This window comes from Puma concolor, chromosome C2 (assembly GCF_028749965.1).
Source record: "Puma concolor isolate L17-30 chromosome C2, mPumCon1.1.hap2, whole genome shotgun sequence".
In the NCBI taxonomy this organism is placed as follows: Eukaryota; Metazoa; Chordata; class Mammalia; order Carnivora; family Felidae; genus Puma; species Puma concolor.
Genome location: NC_141675.1, coordinates 75,124,587 through 75,147,220, shown reverse-complemented (window position 1 = coordinate 75,147,220; position 22,634 = coordinate 75,124,587). Strand labels below are relative to the sequence as shown.

The 22,634-nt window shown below is 35.7% G+C and overlaps 1 protein-coding gene across 7 annotated transcripts in view; it reads right to left on the bottom strand.

Annotated features, from left to right (window-relative positions):
- The window catches only part of ATP11B (ATPase phospholipid transporting 11B (putative)), a 126,594-nt gene that overhangs the window by 67,852 nt on the left and 36,108 nt on the right, over positions 1 to 22,634 (bottom strand). For all 7 annotated transcript variants that reach the window (XM_086674803.1, XM_086674802.1, XM_086674807.1 and 4 more), the window contains exons 5-10: positions 16,079 to 16,186; positions 15,760 to 15,888; positions 14,805 to 14,908; positions 11,851 to 11,898; positions 9,597 to 9,661; positions 6,122 to 6,203 (exon numbers count right to left, since the gene is read on the bottom strand). In XM_086674803.1, coding sequence (XP_086530929.1) covers positions 6,122 to 6,203; positions 9,597 to 9,661; positions 11,851 to 11,898; positions 14,805 to 14,908; positions 15,760 to 15,888; positions 16,079 to 16,186 — 536 coding nt within the window. The remainder of the gene's footprint in view (positions 1 to 6,121; positions 6,204 to 9,596; positions 9,662 to 11,850; positions 11,899 to 14,804; positions 14,909 to 15,759; positions 15,889 to 16,078; positions 16,187 to 22,634) is intronic.

The window sequence follows — 22,634 nt, the reverse complement described above, 5'->3', positions numbered from 1 at the left end:
ACCTCATTTACAGCATTTTTTAAATTTGTCATGACTATTTTTTATTCCTTGATCTCGCAGCAATAGATTCTCTGCTGTCTTCTATGCTTTTGTCAAGCCCAGCGATTAATCTTATGACTATTATTCTAAATTCTTTTTTTTTTTTTTTTCAACGTTTATTTATTTTTGGGACAGAGAGAGACAGAGCATGAACGGGGGAGGGGCAGAGAGAGAGGGAGACACAGAATCAGAAACAGGCTCCGGGCTCTGAGCCATCAGCCCAGAGCCTGACGCGGGGCTCGAACTCGGGGACCGCGAGATTGTGACCTGGCTGAAGTCGGACGCTTAACCGACTGCACCACCCAGGTGCCCCTCTAAATTCTTGATCAGATATATTGTTTATATCCGTTTTGATCAAGTCTTTAGTTGTCATTTCTTCCTGGAATTTTTTTTTTGAGAAGAATTCTTCTGTTTCGTCATTTTGGCTAGTTTTCTGTCTCTTATGTGTTTTAAAAGCTATTATGTGTCCTGCACCTGTGAGCACTGTCCAGGACCTGGCCCTTCAGGAAGTGTTTTTTGGAGTGTGTTACTTGCTCTCTGTTGTTGTGACTCTGGTTGTTTTACCTCCCTACTCGTAGTGATGTTTTGGACCCTCCACCAGATGTGCTTTGATTTGTTCGTTGAAGTAGCTCTGGGAAAGAAAAACAAAAAACAAACCTACCACCATCACAACAACAAACAACAGTGTTGGGGGATAGGGCAGTGTTGGTGGAAGGCCTTATCCCCTACAAAGAGAAAAATGACAGGGGCAGGGAAAAAAAATTGACCAGGCAGAAAAACTATATGGCTTAATCTAGAGAGAGAAAGGAAAATAAAGAAAGAGATATAGAACAGGTATAAGTAGAATAGAATAAATATGTCTGCTTAAACAAACCAACAACCAGAACAACCAGACTAGAGGAGGGACGAAATAAGAAGAAGAAAAGGAAGAAAATTGCCCATGAATTAAATCAGAAAATGCAAAAACTGGGTGTCTCAAACCACTCTGTTCACAGAGTGCCTCATAGTACTGTGCTGGCGCAAGTGGGCCTTATTTTTTTTCCACTCCAGTCTCCCACGCCTCCCTGGGGCTTGTCTGGGATTCAAACCCAGATGTCTTAAAGGGTCCTGCTCTGCACACCCCAGTTCCAGGGAAGTGCCACTCCACTCCACGGATGGAGGGCCTCCTCCCAGTGACGCACTGGCATGGACTAGGTGGTTTGTCCTGCTCTGCCAACTCCTGCACCTCCCTGGTGCTCAGCTGGGATTTAAACCCCAATGTCTTAAAGGGTCCCACTCCGTGTGTCCTGGTTCCAGGGAAGTGCCGCTCCACACCGCTGATAAATGGCCTCTGGCTGGTGAGCACAGGCAGGGTCTCTTGTCCTTTGAATGGTTATATACCTTCTTCCCACAGCACTCGAGGGAGGGAATCGCTTTCTCCCACTGCAGACTGCGCCTCTGAACTAGTTACTGAGCCTGGGGCTAGCTCCCTTCCTCCCCAGGTGCGTGAACTGGGCAGCCAGCCCCAGTCCAAAGAAAGCCCCACAGTTAGAGATTGGCTCTTTCTCCGTCCCCAGTCCATTGTTTTTTCTCTTGTCCAAATACAGTCCTGCACTTCCACAGCCTCTCTTTTTCTTCCCTTTGTCTGCAGAAGGGGATCTCTCCCCTCCGTGCCTACACTGCACATTTTATCTCTCCCAGTTTGCAATCACGCACGTATTGCCTGCCAGGTTGTCCCCATGGACATGTCTCTGTCACTCTACAGCCCAGACTCTTGGAATTCAAAGTCCCTTGCCCTCAACACTGCTGTGTTTGAGAGGGAACTTCAGGTTCCCCTACTTCTCTGCCATGTTGGATATCCCCCTCTACTGTATACTTTCAATCAACAGTTTTTCAGACTGAACGCCAAAATCTTCTTTACTAAAACCTGGATCCTCCTTCTCGACATCCTCTAATTCCCATTGAGCTCTCACTCCAGACAGATAGACATCTACTGTGCCTGTCTTCCAGTAAGGTATTAGTTCCCTTAATCTGAACTCATTTTCCATATCCCATCTGCCTTCCACCCCTTCAACCCTGGTCCCTTCACCAGCTTTATAATAAGTCTTAAAGTCAGGGAATATAAATCCTACAGCTTTCTTTTCTTTTCAATTTTTAAAGTTTATTTATTTATTTTGAGAGAGAGAGAGAGAGAAATAGAGCACACGAGCAGGGCAGGGGCAGAGAGAGAGGGGGAGAGAGGGAATCCCAAGCAGGCTCCATGCTGTCAGCACAGAGCATAATATGGGACTTGAATTCACCAACTTTGAGACCATGACCTGAGACAAAGTCAAGAGCCAGACATTCAACTGACTGAGGCACCTAGGCATCCCCTACAGCTTTCTTTCAAGGGACTATTTTCTTTGTGTATTCTATGTATGCATTTTAGCCAGTGTATTTCAATATTCATTTTAGAATCATCTTGTCAATGACCACAAAAAAGTTTGCAGGGATTTTAACTACGATTGAAACAATCAAGACATCACCTGACAGCTTAACAATACTCAGCCTGCCAATCTATTAGTGTGATTTCGTCATTTATTTAATGGATAAATCTTTAATATCTCTCACCATGTTTTGACCTTGCTAAAACTCACTTATTAGTTCCAATAGTTTTAATTTTGAATGCGTACAGCTATGTGACAAATCATGTGTCCTCCAGTAAGGACAATTTTAGTTCTTACTTTCTAATACTTATGCCTTTTATTTCTTTGTCTGGTGACACTGAATAAGGCTTCTAGAATAATGTTGAAAAGAAGTTGTGAAAATGCATATTTTGGATAGGAGTCCTTTACAAAATATGTGCTTTGTAAGTATTTTTCCTAGTCTGTGGCTTGTGTTTTCATTTTTTCAGCAGTGTCTTTTGAAATACAAGCATTAATTTCTTTTAACGTTGACATACAATGTCATATCAGCTTCAGGTATGCTGAAGTTTTTAATTTTGATGAAATTTATCAATTTTTGGTTTGGTTTTTGGTTCCTTTTTTGTATGTTTCCCATCAAACAAATGTTTCCTTAACCCAAAGTCACAAGTATTTTCTCCCATGTTTTACAGATTAAGTTCTTATGTATAGGTTTTATTTTGAGTTAGTTTTTGTATGTGGTGAAGAGAAGGGTGAAAATTTGGTTTCTGGCATATGGATGTCTAACTGTTCCAGCATTGTGTGTTGAAAAGACTATCCCTTTGTGTGGACAAATTTTTTTTATATTGTTATATTTTTATATATAATATTTTATATATTTTATATATAGTATATAATATATATATTTTAATTTATATTTATAAATTTATTATATTTATAAATATTTAGAAATTTATATTATTTATATATTATATTACATTATTATATTATTATATATATTATATAGATAATATATATCATATATAATATATCATATATATTATATAATATATATTATACAATATATTATTATATAATAATATATATTATTATATATAAAATTTATTTATAAAATTTATAAATATTTATAAATATTTATAAATATAATATTTATAAATATTTATAAATATTATATTTATATATTTAATTTAATAATATATAATATATATTTCTCTAGATTGAGAAAGTAGAGATTTATTAATTTTGTTATTATTTCCAAAGAACCAGTTTTAGCTTTGTTAATTTTGTCTATTATTTGTTTTCTATTGGTTTTAGCTCACATCTTTTTTAAAAAAAAATTTTTTTTTTTTACCGTTTTTATTTATTTTTGAGACAGAGAGAGACAGAGCATGAACAGGGGAGGGTCAGAGAGAGAGGAAGACACAGAATCGGAAGCAGGCACCAGGCTCTGAGCCATCAGCCCAGAGCCCGACGCAGGGCTCGAACTCACAGACCGCGAGATCGTGACCTGAGCTGAGGTCGGACGCTTAACCGACTGAGCCACCCAGGCGCCCCAGCTCACATCTTTAATATCTGTTCTCTTTCTTCTCTGATTGGGTATAATTACTCTCTTTATCTTGCTTCCTAAGGTAGAAACTTAGATGACTATTTTAAGGTTTTCTTCCTCTCTTATGTAAACACTTATAGCTCGAAATTTCTCTTTAATTTAGGCTTTGCCTTGGAGTCCACAAATTTTGATTTGCTGGATTTAAATTACCACTGTGTTTTTTCAAATTCAAGAAATTTGCCATTATTATTTTTTCAGATATTTTTATTCTGCCCCTACTGTTCTCTCCTCTTTGGGGAAGGACTCAAGTAGAATTATGCTAAATAGCTTAATACATGGTTCTGAAATTCTGTTCATTTTTTCTTCAATCTTTTTTCTCCCTGTTCTTCAGACTGAATAATTTCTATTGCTTTTTAAAATTCACCGACAATTTCTGCTGCCTTCCTCAATCTGGTACTGAGCCCATCTAATGACATTTACATTTCAGTAATTAGATTTTCAACTCAAGAATATCTGCTGAATTCTCTTTATAGTTTCCATTTCTTTTTTTTTCCCCTCAAATTTTTATTTAAATTCCAGTTAGATAACATACAGTGCCACACTAGTTTCAGGTATAGAATTTAGTGATTCATCAATTACATACAACACCTGGTGCTCTTCACAAGTGCTCTCTTTAATAACCATCGCCTTTTAACCCATCCCCCACCTCATTTCCCCTCTGACAACCATCAGTTTGTTCTCCATAGTTAAGAATCTGTTTCTTGGTCTGCCTCTTTTTGTTCCCCCTTATGTTCACTTGTTTCTTAAATTCTACACGTGAGTGAAATAATATGGTATGGTATTTGTCTTTCTCTGACTTATTTCACTTAGCATAATACTCCATAGCTCCATCCATGTTACAAATGGCAAGGTTCATTCTTTTTGATGGCTGAGTAATATTCCAGTGTGTGTATATACCATACATACATACATACATACATACATACACACTCCATATCTTTATCCAATCATCAGTTGGTGCACATTTGGGCTCTTTCCATAATTTGGTTATTGGTGATAGTGCCGGTATAAATATCAGGGGGCATGTATCCCTTCAAATCAGTGTTTTTGTATCCTTTGGGTGAACACCTAGTAGTGTAATTGCTGAATCACAGGGCAGTTCTACTTTTAACTTTTTGAGGAACCTCCATACTGTTTTCTGTAGTTTCCATTTCTTTGCTGATATTTTACATGTGTTTAGTCACATCTTTTTTTAGGCCCTTAAAAATACTTATAATATCTGCTCTAAAGACCTTGTCTGTTAACTGCAAGATACAGAACATTATGGAAACAATTTCTATTGAATGCTTCTTCTCTTGAATACAAATTACATTTTCTTCATATGTCTACTTATTTTTGATTACATACTAAATTTTATAAATAACAGGTTGTAAAGACTGTACTCTTTTATGTTCTTCACAAGAGTGCTGATTTTCATTCCAGCAGGAAGTTAACTTGGCTAGGCTCAAACATCAAACTCTGTTTCCACTGCAATAGACAACAGCAAAATTCTATGTTCTGTTCTTCCCGCCTCCTGATACTGTTTTTCTGCTAAGCCCACCAGGGTCTCTCTTGCACATGTATAGGTCTAATAGTCAAAGATTTGGGCATAATTTACGTACAGAGTTCATTCCCTTCTGTGGCTCCCTCCCCTACACCGTTTTACCTCTGTCTAGTTGTTTTTCTAGCTTTAAACCTTGTCCTCCAACACTTAAATCTTGTAAAGCTCAGGCTCTCTGATGCCCTATGCAGCACATGAATTAGGGAGTGCCTTCAGGCAAGAAGTTACGGGAAAATACTCTCCTGTATTTTCAGATACTTGTTTATGTAAAAAAATTTTTGTCCAGATTTCATAATTGCTATCTGCAGGATTAGTCTGATCAAGTGATTCCATTATTATCCAATAGTATTATTTTAAAGCTGTTAATTTAAAGTCATAATCTAGCACCTACTATATGCCAAACATTGTGCAAAATGCTACATGTATACATCCCTATCCTCAAGAATACCATCTTTTGTTGACTGACATGTATTTTTATATACATAGTATTTTATACATATATGAATACATAGACATATTCATGTGTAAATAAATGAAAATAGACAACTTTCTTACTTTTCTACTGCAGATCGTTTCTGTGACTTGCTCTTGTAATTTAATGCCATCTTTGTTTCCATTCCAGTGTATATAGCAACACCTGCAAAACAAAACACTCTTTAAAAATAATCTAGCATATTTCACCAAACAGATGTACTCACTAGCATGAAAGGGAGTGTACTGTCTGATTGTTGTTACAATTTGGCTTTCTTTAAGTCTTTCTGGAGTTTTTAAAAGGCTTTCCAAGTCCAATTTTGAAGAACTCCAGTCACTTAACCTGCTGGAAGGGGAAGGCACGGGGATTCCGTTTCTGTGTTATAATTAATATATCTGAATGAGAGATATTATTAGAGCTGGAACCGATGGAAGAAAAGGATTTGAAAACGTAAAGATGGCAGGAAAGGCCATTATAGATAGAGCAAAAAGTGTTAACAAAGACAGAAATGGAAAAGCGCTTTCTGTTAGGTTTTCATGAACAATGGAATGAGGTCAGAGTTCGAAAGGCTCTGAATGCCGGAATCTGTGAAGTCTAGACATAATTTTCTACCACTAGAGAAATAATACGGAAATCTGTCAGAAGAAATTAAGTAAACAAAAGGAAAGTACTATTTTAAAAACGTGTGCCTACTGGGGCACCTGGGTGGCTCGGTCGGTTAAGCAGCTGACGTTGGCTCAGGTCATGATCTCATGGTTACTGAGTTCAAGCCCCACGTCGGGCTCTGTAGTGACAGCTCAGAGCCTGGAGCCTATTTTGGATTCTGTGTCTCCCTCTCTCTCTGCCTTGTGCCACTCGCACTCTGTGTCTCTCGAAAATAAATAAATGTTTAAAATTAAAATAACATAAAATAACATAAAATAACATAAAATAACATAAAATAACATAAAATAAAATAAAATAAAATAAAATAAAATAAAATAAAATAAAATAAAATAAAATAAAAATGTGTGCCTATGTGAATGACTGGGATGAGCAAAAATGATAGTATTAACAGCCTAAAATTGGGAAGTAGATGAAATTAGGTAAGACCAGCTTTATAACAAACTTTGTAGTTAGACCTTGATTTGAGTGCTGCCTCTGCCACTTACTAGCTCTGTGTCCTTGGGCAAGTTATTTAATCTGAGTCTGTTTCCCTCCCCATCTTTATTTTTTTTTTTTTAATTTTTTTTTTCAACGTTTATTTATTTATTTGGGACAGAGAGAGACAGAGCATGAACGGGGGAGGGGCAGAGAGAGAGGGAGACCCAGAATCGGAAACAGGCTCCAGGCTCTGAGCCATCAGCCCAGAGCCCGACGCGGGGCTCGAACTCACAGACCGCGAGATCGTGACCTGGCTGAAGTCGGACGCTTAACCGACTGCGCCACCCAGGCGCCCCCCTCCCCATCTTTAAATAGGAAAATATACCTCACAGAATTGTTGTGATATTTGTATGACAAAATAGGAAAATGCCTAGAAACAGAGAGATGATCAATAAATATTCACTCCCATCCTTATATAGTGAAAGCTGAGAAGTAGTATAGGATTCATCATGCCTTTTTCCTAAAAATTTGTCCTGGAATTTTCACCATTCTTTAAAGGCAGGGATTATAACGCAGATGACAAAGGGTACTGAAATTACAGAAATGTGAGAAATCAGCCAGAATGATGTGAGAGAGAGAGAGGTGGTGCTGCAGCAGATACCAGTAGACCCAACTAAAGGCAAACACACATTTTAAGAATGTGAAAGGCGTTCCTGCCAGGGAGATGTGTTAAAATACAGCATTACATGAGAGGGTCTAAAAGCCCTGAAGGTTTTCTCTGGCTTTGGCCATCAGAACATCATTATGGTGTTTGTTTGTTTGTTTTTAACTGTGGTAAAAATATACATAACATACAGTTCACCGTTTTAATCATCTTAAAGTGTACAATTCAGTGGCACTCAGTACAATCACAATGTTGTGCAACCCTCACTAACTTGAAAACACTTTTATTACCCTCAAAGAAAACCCTGTACCCATTAAGCAATCATGCCCCATTCCCCTCCACTCCTCAGCCCCTGGGAACCACAAATCTATTCTCTGTGTCTGTGAATTTGCCTATTCTGATTATTTCAAGTAAATGGAATCATATACGCCTTTTGTGTCTGGCTACTTTTACTAAGCATGTTTTCAAGGTTTATCCATATTATAGCATTCATCAGTAGAATTCATTTTTTATGAGTGAATAATATTTCATTATATGAGTATCCTACACTTTGTTTATCCATTCATTAGTTGATGGATATTTGTGCGGTTTCTACCCTTTGGCTATTGAATATTGCTGCTATGAATATCTTGGACAAGTCTTTGTCTGAACAATTACTTTCAATTCTTTTGGATACATATCTAGGAGTAGAACTGCTGGGTTATATGTAGAATTGCTGGGTCATATGATAATTCTAAGTTTAACAGTTTACTGAGGAACTGCCACACTATTGTTCACTGGCTGTGACATTTATATTCCCACCAGCACTCAAATGAGAGTTCCAAGTACTCTACATCCTCACCAACACTTTCTATTTTCTGTTTTCTTTTCTTTTCTTTTTAATTTTTAAAGCTTACTTATTTTAGAGAGACAGGCAGAGAGGGACAGAGAGAGAGGAAGAGGGAAAGAATCCCAAGCAGGCTCTGCACTGTCAGCACAGGACCCAACGTGCAGTTTGAACTCTTGAACTGTGAAATCATGACCTGAGCTGAAATCAAGAGTTGGATGCTTAACTGACTGAGCCACCCAGGGGCCCCTATTTTCTGTTTTCATAAGTATATGCATTTCTTTATCAGAGAGCCTCATACTGAGTGATAAGATATAACACAGTTAATAGGAAAGAAGGGAGTGAAGAAGAGAACCTCAAAAGCTGTACACATCCAGTGAATAACACAGGCTGGGCAGTATATGAAGGGCCATTCCCAAAATGGGAGGAGATAGCTGACAGCTAAAGATTATCAAGACTTCACGATTTGCCTAGAGTTGACTCAGAACATGTGAATTAATTTAGATCTCCAACACCAGAGCACTATTTATTTGGCCTTTTGATTCAGTCAGTATACATTCCAATAATACCTGCCATATGGTCACAGGTCAATAAAAATTTGTTGAATGGATGAAAGAATGAGTCAGCAGTTGAATACAATCTAAGAATAATAATGGAATTATACAGGTGGTTTACTGAACCATGATGTCAGATTACATTGGTTCTCAACCACCATTAACAGAACTGCCAGAATTATCTTCTTAGCAGTGTTTCACAAGTATCCACAAACAACAGAGCCAGGTTCTAGTCTATTATTCAAAAATAGGAATCAACAACAAAAATATACAAAACTATTTTTACACAATCTTTGTAAGAAAATTATCATAGACAATATTTGATTAAGTAAATTATCCAACCAAAAGACCACAAAAGCTAGGTTTTAAAAAATATTTTATATAAAGCATCAACACGAATCCATAATTAGAAATTTTCAATATATACAAACCAAAAATTTCCTTTGTATTTTTTAACCTGGCTCCACGAAGCAAGAGACTCTCTGGCCCCAGAGGCCTAAGGGGGATTAAAAAAAAAAAAAAAAGTTGAATTTATTAAAAATTCAATTACATTCTAAAATGGCCATCTTTAGCAGAAAATACCTGAACATAGTTATAACTCTGCTTTCATATAAAACCAAAATCTCAGTTACTATAAAGCAGTTTAGGTCAATTATGATGTTAGTGACCATAACAACAAATACCTGCTTTAGCATTTCAGTCACTTTAAGATCAGTGGCTCAGAAATAAGATTACCCCTGTAAATAAACTCACAAAGCCATCAGTTTCAAGATTTTTAAACATAAAACACAGCAAAAGATTAACCAATGATTAAAAATGTTTAACATGATGAAATTTTAAATTTATGAACAAAATTAAAGGTTCTAAAAGGCAATATAAACATGAATTGTAGTATGATTTGTGTATAAATGCATCAATTCTGCATAATTAAAATTATACTGGATTATAAAACAAAGTAGTAAGTGAGTTAGTACTTTTTCTAGGCAAGATCAACTATAACTTGACTACTTGCATTGTATACTTCTTGGAGCACAGGTCTTCTTGCTGTTTGAATTTCTCTCCATAAAGGAGAAATAAAACGAGAAGGAATAACTAGAAAGGAAATTGTATTTTCTTAGTGATAGAAAAATGATAAGACTGTTATGGATAAGTGAAAAAGCCTTAATTTTGTTGATATTCCTTATGTTTTTCTGAAACATACATATCCAGTTACCCAAATCAAACAGGATCTGAACCAATTCTGAAGATGTCTGCAAATCCAAACACTCTAAAAAATCTAATGAACCAAAGAGGCTAACATTTTGGGACATGGTTAACAAGTATGATTTTATTAGATAGTCATATTTGGAGCACACTCCATGGATATTCCAAAATCAATTATTAAGGAGGCATAAAATAGCTTTTTCCCACTTGGTACTGGTTCCAACAATGAACAGAAAAACTTTGAGCTCACACTGGCATATAAAATTGGAATATAATGATAAAAAGCTTCAAATTAAAAGATAATTCCATCAGCTCACTCAGGCTGCTTCAGCAAAGAACATGGCTAATCTTTTTAACCATTTTAAGGGCTGGGTAATATAACTGATCTTTTGCTTTACCAGCCACAATATCTTAATGCAATTCAGATATGTATCCACATATATATCCCACTATGTCACTCTAGAAATCAAAATAAAAGCTAGTTATAGTTATCCAGCAGGGGATCCTACATTTACAAAGACCTTGTTAAGGAGTTTACTGAATGTGCTACTATGTTAATGTTTATTAAAAATGTGAACTGGTGCCGAGGCATCATGATATTTTTTGGTGGCTTGTCTTGAGGATTTCATTTAAAAAATGCTTACCCTTTCATGTCAGCAACTTATTTCATGCAGCCAGTATTAACTGAACATGTCTTTAGAAAAGAGGTACAATGCTAATTGGATTAGAAGTTCAAGGGCTGATTCCAAGATTTATTCTAAATTTGGCTTTGTGGTCATGAGTAACAATGTAATCTCAATGTATCAGCACATTTCTGAAATAACTTAAAAGCCTTTCATGTAGGGGCCAGAAATTAACCTGAATATTGAAGGCAAACACACCAACACAACCAACTAAAAAAAATACCAATCAAAAGAGTAAATAAGAGGATTTATATTGGCCACTAAATACTGTAGTTCTTGCTGAATAACTCTGAAGTGAAGAAGACAATAATATTTATACTTGTCAAACATCATACAAAACATTTTTTGTACTCTAGACTTCCAGTGTGGTGGGTTTAAAGGTGTCAAAATTTGAATAAGAACGGCTATTTCCTTTTATGTTACTACCTAACACTGTAAGAAAAAGAAATACAAGTACACAAATAATCTTGCTAAACTATTTTTATAGCATTTCATGGGATTTGTTTTATCCTTACTTCTTCTGCTACAAATTATTAGATGAAATGCTAAATGTTTTTATTTATTTTTATTTTTAATTAAAAAAAATTTATTTAAGTAATCTCTACACCTAATGTGAGGTTTGAATTCATGAAGCTGAGAACACGAGTTGCGTGCTGTTTGAACTGAGCCAGTTAGGCTTCTAAATTAATCCTTTTCCATGATATGCTGCCCAATTACCTATTCTCCTTTTAATTTGATTTTAGTCCCTCCCAACACACTGTCACATAAAAGTAACTGGATAATGCAAATGTATTCTTACCTTACAATTTCTTCCATTTGCTGAGTTATTATCATTCTTCCCATGAATCTATCAAAGAATTCAACATGTTACAAAAAAGCCAATGATATATTACCTATGACACCAATGGGTGAAGCGTTTTTGACAGTTTTGGCACTATTCTTACACATAAAACAAAACTAACCTTTTGTATATAGGAATGGTCCATTATTTCTGTTAGAGATTACATAAGTAAATACTTATCAGTCATTAAGCTTTAAAAAACTGAATATCTTGCCATCTCTACTCCAGCTATGAATAAGGTAAATGAAAAACTGTTTTCAAAATGATAATGCAAATTTCACATATTACTAGTTTAGTCATCATGAGAATTTATAATTTCTATACAAAGATGAATGTATTATCTAGCCCACAATAAATGCTCACACATTTTATCACAGTTTATTAAATAAAGTCTACTGTGACTAGAATCATTCATTCACTCACTCACTGACTCATGCATCACTGAATAGTCACTGAACAATGACACTGTGTGAGTTAAGTGGTGGGGACAGAGTAGTAAGCAAAAACCTATCCATGAACTCCAGACCTTCTTTAACTTTTGGTTGCCTGAAATCTAGAGTGAGTGGCCTGGTCTGTTATCATAATGGATTTTCACAGCTTGGCTTTTCAGTTCCAACTTCCACAACCAGAAAAGCTCCACAGCATAGTCAATTCAAGGATGCAATCACTTTCTACTATAGTGAGGCAAATTCTAAGTTGAAACAAACTGTAGACAGAGCTTTCATGTTAATCGTTTAAACAAAGAAATTGGCAGTCCTTTCTAAATGTCCCTATTATTACTGCCTCCACCCTCCACCCCCCCACCCCCACCCGTTTCCAAGTCACAGATGCTTGCAGACTTTGGCTTTATTGTTTCTTGCTAATCTCCTACTTCTATCTACTTCCTTCAGCACCCTGTATCAGGGAGGTTTTTTTTTTTTTTTTTAATCTCCACTTACTGGAATTTTATGTAGTCCTGATTTCAGCCTTAATTTTGGATTTAGATTCAAAGAACCAATTCAGCTGCCATTTCCCTGGGCATCTTTCAGAGATGATGTGTGATCAGCTCAATTTTGCTGCGTTAAATTCCAACAACAGACCTATTTTCCTTAATTTCATTTGTCCTGTTATCCTTGATTCTAAGGTACTCCTATCTATTTATGCCAGTTACATACTGGATTAACTCATTTTGCACTTTCCTTAGCCATTTCTCCAAACCCACACTTAAATTTGATTCAACATAGAAATAGCTGCATTACTCTCTTTTCTGATTATAAAGACTATATACATTGAAACACACACATTTTATAAAATGATTCAGACAATTGAAAAAGACATCAATAGGGAAACAACAATGACTGGTAATCCCACTACTCAAATATAAACACTGTTAATGTTTTGGAGTATGTTTTCCACTTTTTTTTCATCCGTATATAGACACATATATATTTTAAAAACAAAATGGTATCATGCCATTGGTACTGCTGGTAACATTTCCTGCCACTTAATACGTCCTGTCAAAAACATAGATCTACATTATGATTTTCATTTCTTCCAATTTTGTATTTAAATTGTAGTTAGTTAACATATAATGTAATATTGGTTTCAGGAGTAGAATTTAGTGATTCATCACTTACACACAATACCCAGTGCTCATCATAACAAGTACCCTCCTTAACACCCATCACCCATTTAGCTCATCTTCCATCCATCAACTCTCAGTTTGTTCTCTATCATTAAGAGTCTCTTATGGTTTGCTTCCCTTTCTTTTTTTTGCCCTTCTCATATGTTCACTTGTTTTGTTTCTGAAATCCCACATATGAGTGAAATCATATGGTATTTGTCTTTCTCTGACTGACTTATTTTGCTTAGCATAATACACTCTAGTTCCATTCATGTCATTGCAAATGGCAAGATTTCAATCTTTCTGATAGCTGAGTAATATTCCCGTGTGTGTGTGTGTGTGTATACACACTACATCTTATTTATTCACTGATCTATCAACAGATACTTGGGTTGCTTCCATGTCTTGGCCACTGTAAATAATGCTGCCATAAACATAGGGGTGCATACATTTTTCCAAATTAGTGTTTTCATTTTCTTTAAATACCCAGGAGTGGAATTACTGGATCATACAGTATTTATATTTTTAACTTTCTGAGGAATTTCTATACTGTCTTTCCACAGTGGTTGTACCAATATACATTCCTACCAACAGTACATGAGGGGGTTCTCTTCTCTTTATATCCTTCCCAACATTTGTTACTTCTTGCCTTTTTGATACTAGCCATTCTGCTTGGTGTGAGGTGATACCTCATTATGGTTTTGGTTTGCATTTCCCTAATGATCAGTGATGCTGAACATTTTTTTCATGTGCCTGTTGACCATCTATAGGTCTTCTCTGGAAAAAGGTCTATTCAGGTCCTCTGCCCATTTTTTAAGTTCTTTATATATTTGGATATATTGTGCATATATATACACAACTGCTTACTGTATATATTATTTGCAAATATCTTCTCCCATTCATTAGATTGCCTTTTTGTTTTGTTGATGGCTTCCTTTGTTGTGTAAAAGCTCTTTATTTTGGTGTAGTCCCAATAGTTTATCCTTGCCTTTTTATTTCCCTTGCCTGAGGAGACATATCCATAAATATGTTGATAGAGAGGATGTCCAAGAGATTAATGCTTAAGTATTCTTTTAGGAGTTTTATGGCTTCAAGTCTCACAGTTAGGTCTTTAATCCATTTTGAGTTTATTTTTGTGTATGGTATAACAGTGGTCCAGTCATAAATGTCTACTTTGCTCATGACAATAAAAATTAGTCCAATGCTTTTGTAATGTCTGAAAGGCCAAATCCTATTAGGGCTTTAATCCAATAATTCTACTTTTGCAGCTCTGTCTTTTCTTAGGGAATAATCCAGTACTATGCCATACCTGTACAAGTCTGCTTCTGGTTGCTGACATTCTATCACAGCTACAAGAGTGTCCAAACTGGCAACTGTTTGTAATACTGCTGTTTCTGGAACTGCCACGTGTGTCTGGGAAAATAAAAAAAACCAAAAAGGATTACATTGCAGTTTCAGGATCCAAATGGGAACTTAGATATCATCTATGTCAAATCTCTTTTCAGATGAAATTGTAGCACACTGTACTTGAGATCACTTAGGAGAAAGAAGATTGTAAAATAGTAAGTAGCAAAAGGAGCTACTGAGGTTACCTATCTAGAGAAGCCATTTGGATATAAAAAAATTAAGTGTGGGGGTGCCTGGGTGGCTCAGCTGGTTAAGCATACAACTGCAGCTTGGGCCATGATCTCATGGTTCATGGGTTTGAGCCCTGCGTTGGGATCTCTACTGTCGGCACAGACAGAGCCTGCTTTGGATCCTCTGTCCCCCTCCTTCTCTGCCCCTCCCCTACTCACGCTCTCTTTCTCTTAAAAATGAATAAACATTTTAAAAAAATTAAAAAAAAATTAAATGTGTTAAGTCACTATTGCTCAAAGTTTATTATGAAGCAATTTAATAGGGAAAAATGTGCATTTTCACTTTTATACTCTGAAAACAGAAAAATTGAAATGTGTCCCTTATCTAATTTTAGTATATGTGCTGCCGAAGTGAGCACATCCCTTATCTAAAAAAGTACCAGAATATTAAAGGATTACATTTTTCCTAAAAACACTTTCCACTTTTCTTTTACTTGCCGAAAACCAAATGAGGCTACCCTTGAAATAAATACATACTATTATTTCTTTTTTAAAAAGTTACCATTTTTAAAGTCTCAGTGATTTAAAAAATTTTTCCCTTAGCAGGTTAAACAAAGGAAAATATCACTATAACCCAAAAACATTCTGTTCACCCAGGGCAACACTCAAACATATGCATGTACAAACCTTCAGGTTAGTTTCTCCATCCAAACTAGCAGTTGTAACGTGACAAGAACCATCAAGCCGATCTGAGGACAGAAGCACCAAATCTGCAGGGAAAATTTCATCTTTGGCTATTCGAACAATATCACCCACCTATAAGGAATTATGGGGGAAAAGTGAATATATAGATTTTAAAAGGCAAAGACTTATTTTTACTGATTTCTAAACAGATGGCCTATCAATATTTTAATACAGGAAAGCAAGCTTTTAACTAAAATATAATAGATTAGAATGTGTGATACCAATATATATAATTGATTTCTATTATTTACTAAAGGCATACCCGAATGTTTTTTGATCTAGTTTTTACAAGGCCACCACTTCGAACAACATAAACAGGAGCTCCATTTACTTCATTATCTGAGTTATGTCGTAACCAATCTTCATATCCCTATTAAATATTAAAGAACAAAAAAATACCCTTTTTAATATAATTAGAAGATACTTTTATCAAATGAGAAAACAAAACATAAAAACTTATCCAAAACATTTTATTCACCAGAATTATATTAGGCTAATCTGATGCATATACTCATAGGTATTTGACATTCATTCTTACTAGAAACATTCTTTTTCCTTGGTGTCATTACACATATTCCTGGTTTTCATAGTACCTCTCTAGTTACTCCTCAATTTCCTTACAGGAGACTCCTTCTATGTCACTTTTATGGATCCCTTTTTCACCCTTCTCTTTCTACTACAAGATTTCTTCTATCTCTGTGTCTTCCAAAAAATCCTGAAATTTGTCTCTCTAGCCTATATCTCTTTTCTGGACTCTAAACTTGAATATCTGCATTCTTAGTATCTCCATTTTGATGTCATAACAAGCATTTCGAAACTAAATTGATGATGTTATCCCCCAAATCTGTTGCATTTCCAATGTTTCCAATCTTGATAAATGGCATCACCATCTACCAAGTTGCTCTTAGAAGAAATCTGAGGAGTAATTCTTGATTCTTACCTTTTCCTAACACCTATTCAGTTTAGAGGTTCCATGGCTTCTATGTAAAAACGATATTTTTAAATTTATTTATTTATTTATTTATTTGGGGAAAGAAAGTGTGGGTGTAAGCGGGGAAAGGGCAGGGAGAGAGAGCAAGAGAGAGAATCCCAGGCAGGTTCTGCGATGTCAGCATGGAGCCCAACATGGGGCTCAAACCCATAAACCATGAGATAATGACCTGAGCCGAAATCAAGAGTCACTTAACTGACTGAGCCACCCAGGCACCCCTAAAAATGATATTTTTAAATCATAAAATATAAATTCACAGGGCATTATTATATACAACAGCAAAAAAAAAAAAAAAATGAATAGATTTTGAAACTGAGGTTGAGTTCTTTCACCTTCTTAACCAATAAGCCAACAGAATTATAATATGTATTTCAAAAAAATATGATAGGCTAGGGGTACCTGGGTGGCTCAGTTGGTAGAGCGTCCAACTCTTGATTTTTACTCTGGTTGTGATCTCACTGTTGTGAGATTGAGCCCTGTGGGCTTTGTGCTGGGTTTGGAGCCTGATTAAGACTCTCTCTCTCTCCCTCTCTCCCCTCTCCCACAGAAACATGTGTATGCTCATGTGCTTGCTCTCTCTCAAAAAAAAATATGGTAGGCTACATGCATCATCATTAAAAAGGGACACAGGGGGCGCCTGGGTGGCGCAGTCGGTTAAGCGGCCGACTTCAGCCAGGTCACGATCTCGCGGTCCGGGAGTTCGAGCCCCGCGTCGGGCTCTGGGCTGATGGCTCAGAGCCTGGAGCCTGTTTCCGATTCTGTGTCTCCCTCTCTCTCTGCCCCTCCCCCGTTCATGCTCTGTCTCTCTCTGTCCCAAAAATAAAATAAATAAACGTTGAAAAAAAAAAAAATTAAAAAAAAAAAAAAAAGGGACACAGACATAAGCATTTCAGAAAGAATCCTTTGATTAAATATTTAAGGAGTGGTAATTTTTTTTTACTTTATTTTTTTAATTTATATCCAAGTTACTTAGCAAATAGTGCAACAATGATTTCAGGAGTAGATTCCTTAATGCCCCTTACCCATTTAGCCCATCCCCTCTCCCACAGCCCCTCCGGTAACCCTCTGTTTGTTTTCCATATTTAAGAGTCTCTAATGTTTTGTCCCCCTCCCTGTTTTTATATTATTATTGCTTCCCTTCCGTTGGGTCATCTGATCTGTGTCTTAAAGTCCTCATATGAGTGAAGTCATATTTGTCTTTCTCTAATTTCACTTAGCATAATGCCCTCTAGTTCCATCCACATAGTTGCAAATGGCAAGATTTCACTCTTTTAGATTGCCAAGTAATACTCCATTATGGGTGTGTGTGTGTGTGTGTGTGTGTGTGTATGTATACATATATATATATATATATGTATACATACACACACACACACCTTCTTTATCTATTCATCCATCAATGGACATTTGGGCTCTCTCCATACTCTGGCTATTGTTGATACTGCTGCTATAAACATTGGGGGTGTGTGCCCCTTCAAAACAGCATACCTGTATCCCTTGGATAAATACCTAGTAGTGCAATTGCTGGGTTGTAGGGTAGTTCTAGTTTTAATTTTTTAAGGAATCTCCATACTGTTTTCCAGAGTGGCTGCACCAGTTTGTATTCCCACCAGCAGTGCCAAAGATATCCTCTTTCTTCGCATCCTCACCAACATCTGTTGTTGCCTGAGTTGTTAATGTTAACCATTCTGACAGGTGTGAGGTGGTATCTCATTGTGGTTTTGATTTGTATTTCCCTGGTGACGACTGATGTGGAGCATGTTTTCATGTGTTCGTTGGCCATCTGGATGTCTTCTTTGGAGAAGTATCTATTTAGGTCTTTTGCCCATTTCTTCATTGGTTATTTGTTTTTTGGCTGTTGAGTCTGATAAGTTCTTTATAGATTTTGGATACTAACCCTTTATCTGATAGGTCATTTGCAAATGTCTTCTCCCATTCCGTTGGTTGCCTTTTAGTTTTGCTGATTGTTTCCTTCACTGTGCAGAAGCTTTTTATTTTGATGAGGTCCCAATAGTTCATTTTTGCTTTTGTTTCCCTTGCCTCTGGAGACGTGTTGAGTAAGAAGTTGCTGCGGCCAAGATCAAAGAGGTTTTTGCCTGCTTTCTCCTCAAGGACTTTGATGGCTTCCTGTCTTACATTTAGGTCTTCTTTCCATTTTGAGTTAATTTTTGTGTATGGTAAAAGAAGTGGTCCAGGTTCATTTTTCTGCAGGTTGTTGTCCAGTTTTCCCAGCACCACTTGCTGAAGAGACTGTCTTTATTCCATTGGATATTCTTTCCTGCTTTGTTAAAGATTAGTTGGCCATACATTTGTGGGTCCATTTCTGGGTTCTCTATTCTGCTCCATTGATCTGAGTGTCCATTTTTTGTGCCAGGAGTGGTAATTTTTTTTTTTAAGTGGAAAAGACTTCTTGTGCTATTTCGGAGAAAATTTAAGAACTCAACGGTGTAGCATAAGTACAGATAATGGAATGATATCCAAAAGATAGGATTAAGTGATCAAAATAAGATATAGAATGTGTTGTGTTCTACGCTATTATTTGTTTAAAAAACTGCCTATGTGAACACTCTGCATGGATATTGGGACTAATGTACAAATACATCAAGGGAGGAAAACTAGGAGGGTGGGGGGTTAGGAATATAAGAGGCTTTTACTATATGCTATTTTGTACTGTTTCCATTTTTTAAAAATATATACACATTTATTACCTAAAAATATTATAACAGTATAAAACATAAAGCAAATATTAAAGATTGCTTTGAAGGTCTATTTTTTTTCCCAGGAAGAAACCTTTTGGAAAAGCATTTTTAAGCTACTCAAATTACACTGACCCCAGTTAAGATGTGGTATGTCAATTACAGGGAAATTTAACTGAGGGTCAAAATATCTTTTCTGAAACTGTCAAAAAGCAAAATTCCTTTTACTGTCAGATGACATTAATAGCTGAGCAACAATGATAAAAACATTATCTTTTAAAACACAAGTTCACAAATTCTAATTCATCCCACATATTACAGCCAGATTGTTTCCAAAACATCATTTTAATTCACTACCTTGTTCAAAACCCCCTCAATAACTCTCAATGCTTACAGGAAAGAATCTTCCAGCCTACATTTCCAGTATTATCTTTTAATACTTTCCTCTACAGGGTCAAACATTTATTCAGACATGTCATTCCCCAAAATAGGTCTTGGCTTTTCTTCCATTTGGGCCTTTGTTTAAATTGTTTGTTTCTATTTCACCTCCTTCACCAACTGTTATTTTACTAATATTCCAAGTCTCATTTCTATTATTTATTCCACAAAACCTTCCTTGATTATCTAAATGAAGGGTTCCATCCTTTCTCTGAACACCTACCGCTCATTAGCTCTTACTAGTACCTTATTAAACTGTAATTGTTGTTGTGTTTGGTCCTACCTTCCCTACTTCATAGATTTTAAGTTCATAGAGGGCAAAGACTATGACACCTACCATAGCACTATATCTTGCATTATACAACTAGAGAGAAGACTTAATATGTAAATATGTTTGGAAGAAGTTAAAAAAACAAAGTAACAATTTAATTCATATTAAAGTGTAAATAACTGATAATAAAGCTTTTCCTATTTTGATAAAAGTACAAACGCAGACTAAAAGGGGGAGAAGGAAGGAAGGTAAGAACATAGTAACTTTCACTTTTATAATTTTTCCAAAATTTGTTCTACTAATCTATAGTGATGGATATATAAACCTGAACGATACACTCTGGTATGAGTGTGTTTCTTAAATGAACAAAACTTAGGAACAGAAAAAACTCTTGAGTTCTGAAATCGTTTCTGAAAAACGGAGAAAATCTTTACAGATCAAATTTTCTCTTTGAAAATTATGACCTTTCATATTTCCTCTTTTGCCTTAGTTGTCAAGATGTGTCAAGAACTTAACTGCAATAACCATACTCAAAGGTTTGAGGTAGTCTTTCTACTTTGTATCTTTAGATTTCATGTGTTTTTAGTTAACTCATTTTTGGAAGAAGGCTGGTTGTCAATTGTTATTATAGTAAACTCTCTTAATTTGCAGATATAAATTCACCAGCATTCTCAACTCAGTTAGTGGTATCACATTTCAATTAAACCCAGTCTCTATTTGGTCAAATATACTGGAAAATCAGGGCAATAAGTATCACAACATTTTACACTGCTTTAAAAAATGTTCAATGGGGGGGGGAGGAGTCTGGATGGCTCAGTCTGTTAGGCGTCTGACTCTTGTTTTTGGCTCAAGAGATTGAGCCTCGTGTCAGGCTCCATGCTGTTAGCATGGAGCCTGCTTAGGATTCTCTCTCTGTCCCTCCACCAGCTTGCGTGTGTACACATGCGTGCTCTCTCTCTCTCTCTCTCTCTCTCTCTCAAAATAAACATTAAAAAAATTCAATAGGTTTATTCATTCATTTATTCATCTATCAAACAAATGCTTTTTGAAGGTCTAATATGTACATGACTTTGTTCTGGTCTTTGGAAATAATCTGGTATATAAAACAAAGTCTATGCACTCACAGACCTAAACATTCAAATGAGGGCCAACAGATAAAGTAATAAATATTTATTCAACAGAACAACAGGTAGCAACAAATGATATGAAGAAAAAAGACCAGACCAGAAAATGAGAGAGTGACATGGTGGTCACGAAAAGCCTAAGATATCCAAGTGGAAATGTTGCATGAGCATTTGTATATGTGTAGCTGGACTTCAGGGAATAGTTTCAGGATACATATCGATTTGAGAACCATCAACATATAAATGGTACTATAAACCACTAGACCAAAAGAAATCACCTAAAAGGAAAATATATATAGAAAAGATGTCCTAGGGACAAATACATGTTACTTTGATGAAATAAATGGCATCTACAAAACCAAGTAAATATGTAACTGTATGAAGTGATTTGGATGCTTAATGAGTTGCACATATTCTAGCCTCCAATAGAACAGTGAAAGGAACTCACACTTAGTGAAAGTAGCACCATGATATTCTGACACCCTAGATATATAACGTAACTACTATAGTTTCCTCTTATCTTCCTCTGTAATAAATAATATACTACATCTCAGAATTACAGAACGTTTGTCAATTTTATTTCCATGTCAATTTGAATCTTATCCCTAAATCTTATAAAGTGCAAATTTATCATATTTACACAAGAAAATTCAATTAACTCTCTTTCAGGTAGAAGGAATCATCTATTTAACTGGGCCCCTGGCAAGATTTTTTGAGAAGTGATAGCTATACAGACATGACATTTCTATGAATTTCTTTTATTTCTTACTCAGCATGTGTATCTAGTAATAATCTGACTTTTCTATACCTACATTTTAATATCAATTCAAGATTTGGTTGAAGCTATTTCCCCTATGGTATTACTTTATATAAAAATCAACATCACCAGAGAAAGTTGTAGAAAGTAAGAAAAGACCATACAATTCTTATTCAAAATGGTAATGTCAGAAGTATGTGTTCCACTCCCTATAAATATATCCCTTTTGAATTATATTTCCTTTAAATATTGTAAAACCTACAAAGATGATCATAATAATGTACTTCATATATAAATTAGTTTGTAGATCTAAAATGCTTGTTTTTGGATGCTTCCTAGGAGTGTCAAGAGAACAACATATTTTAACTATATTCTGTGAGTCCCTAGGTACCTGAAATATAATAGAGTAACTTAACTCAGTTTAATTTTACCATATGCAGTATCAAACAAATTTGCTGACTTCTTATGGAAATTACTTTCACAACAATAAATGTTAGTGTGAAGTGTAAATATTTAGCAACTTCTAAATGACCTGGGGAGA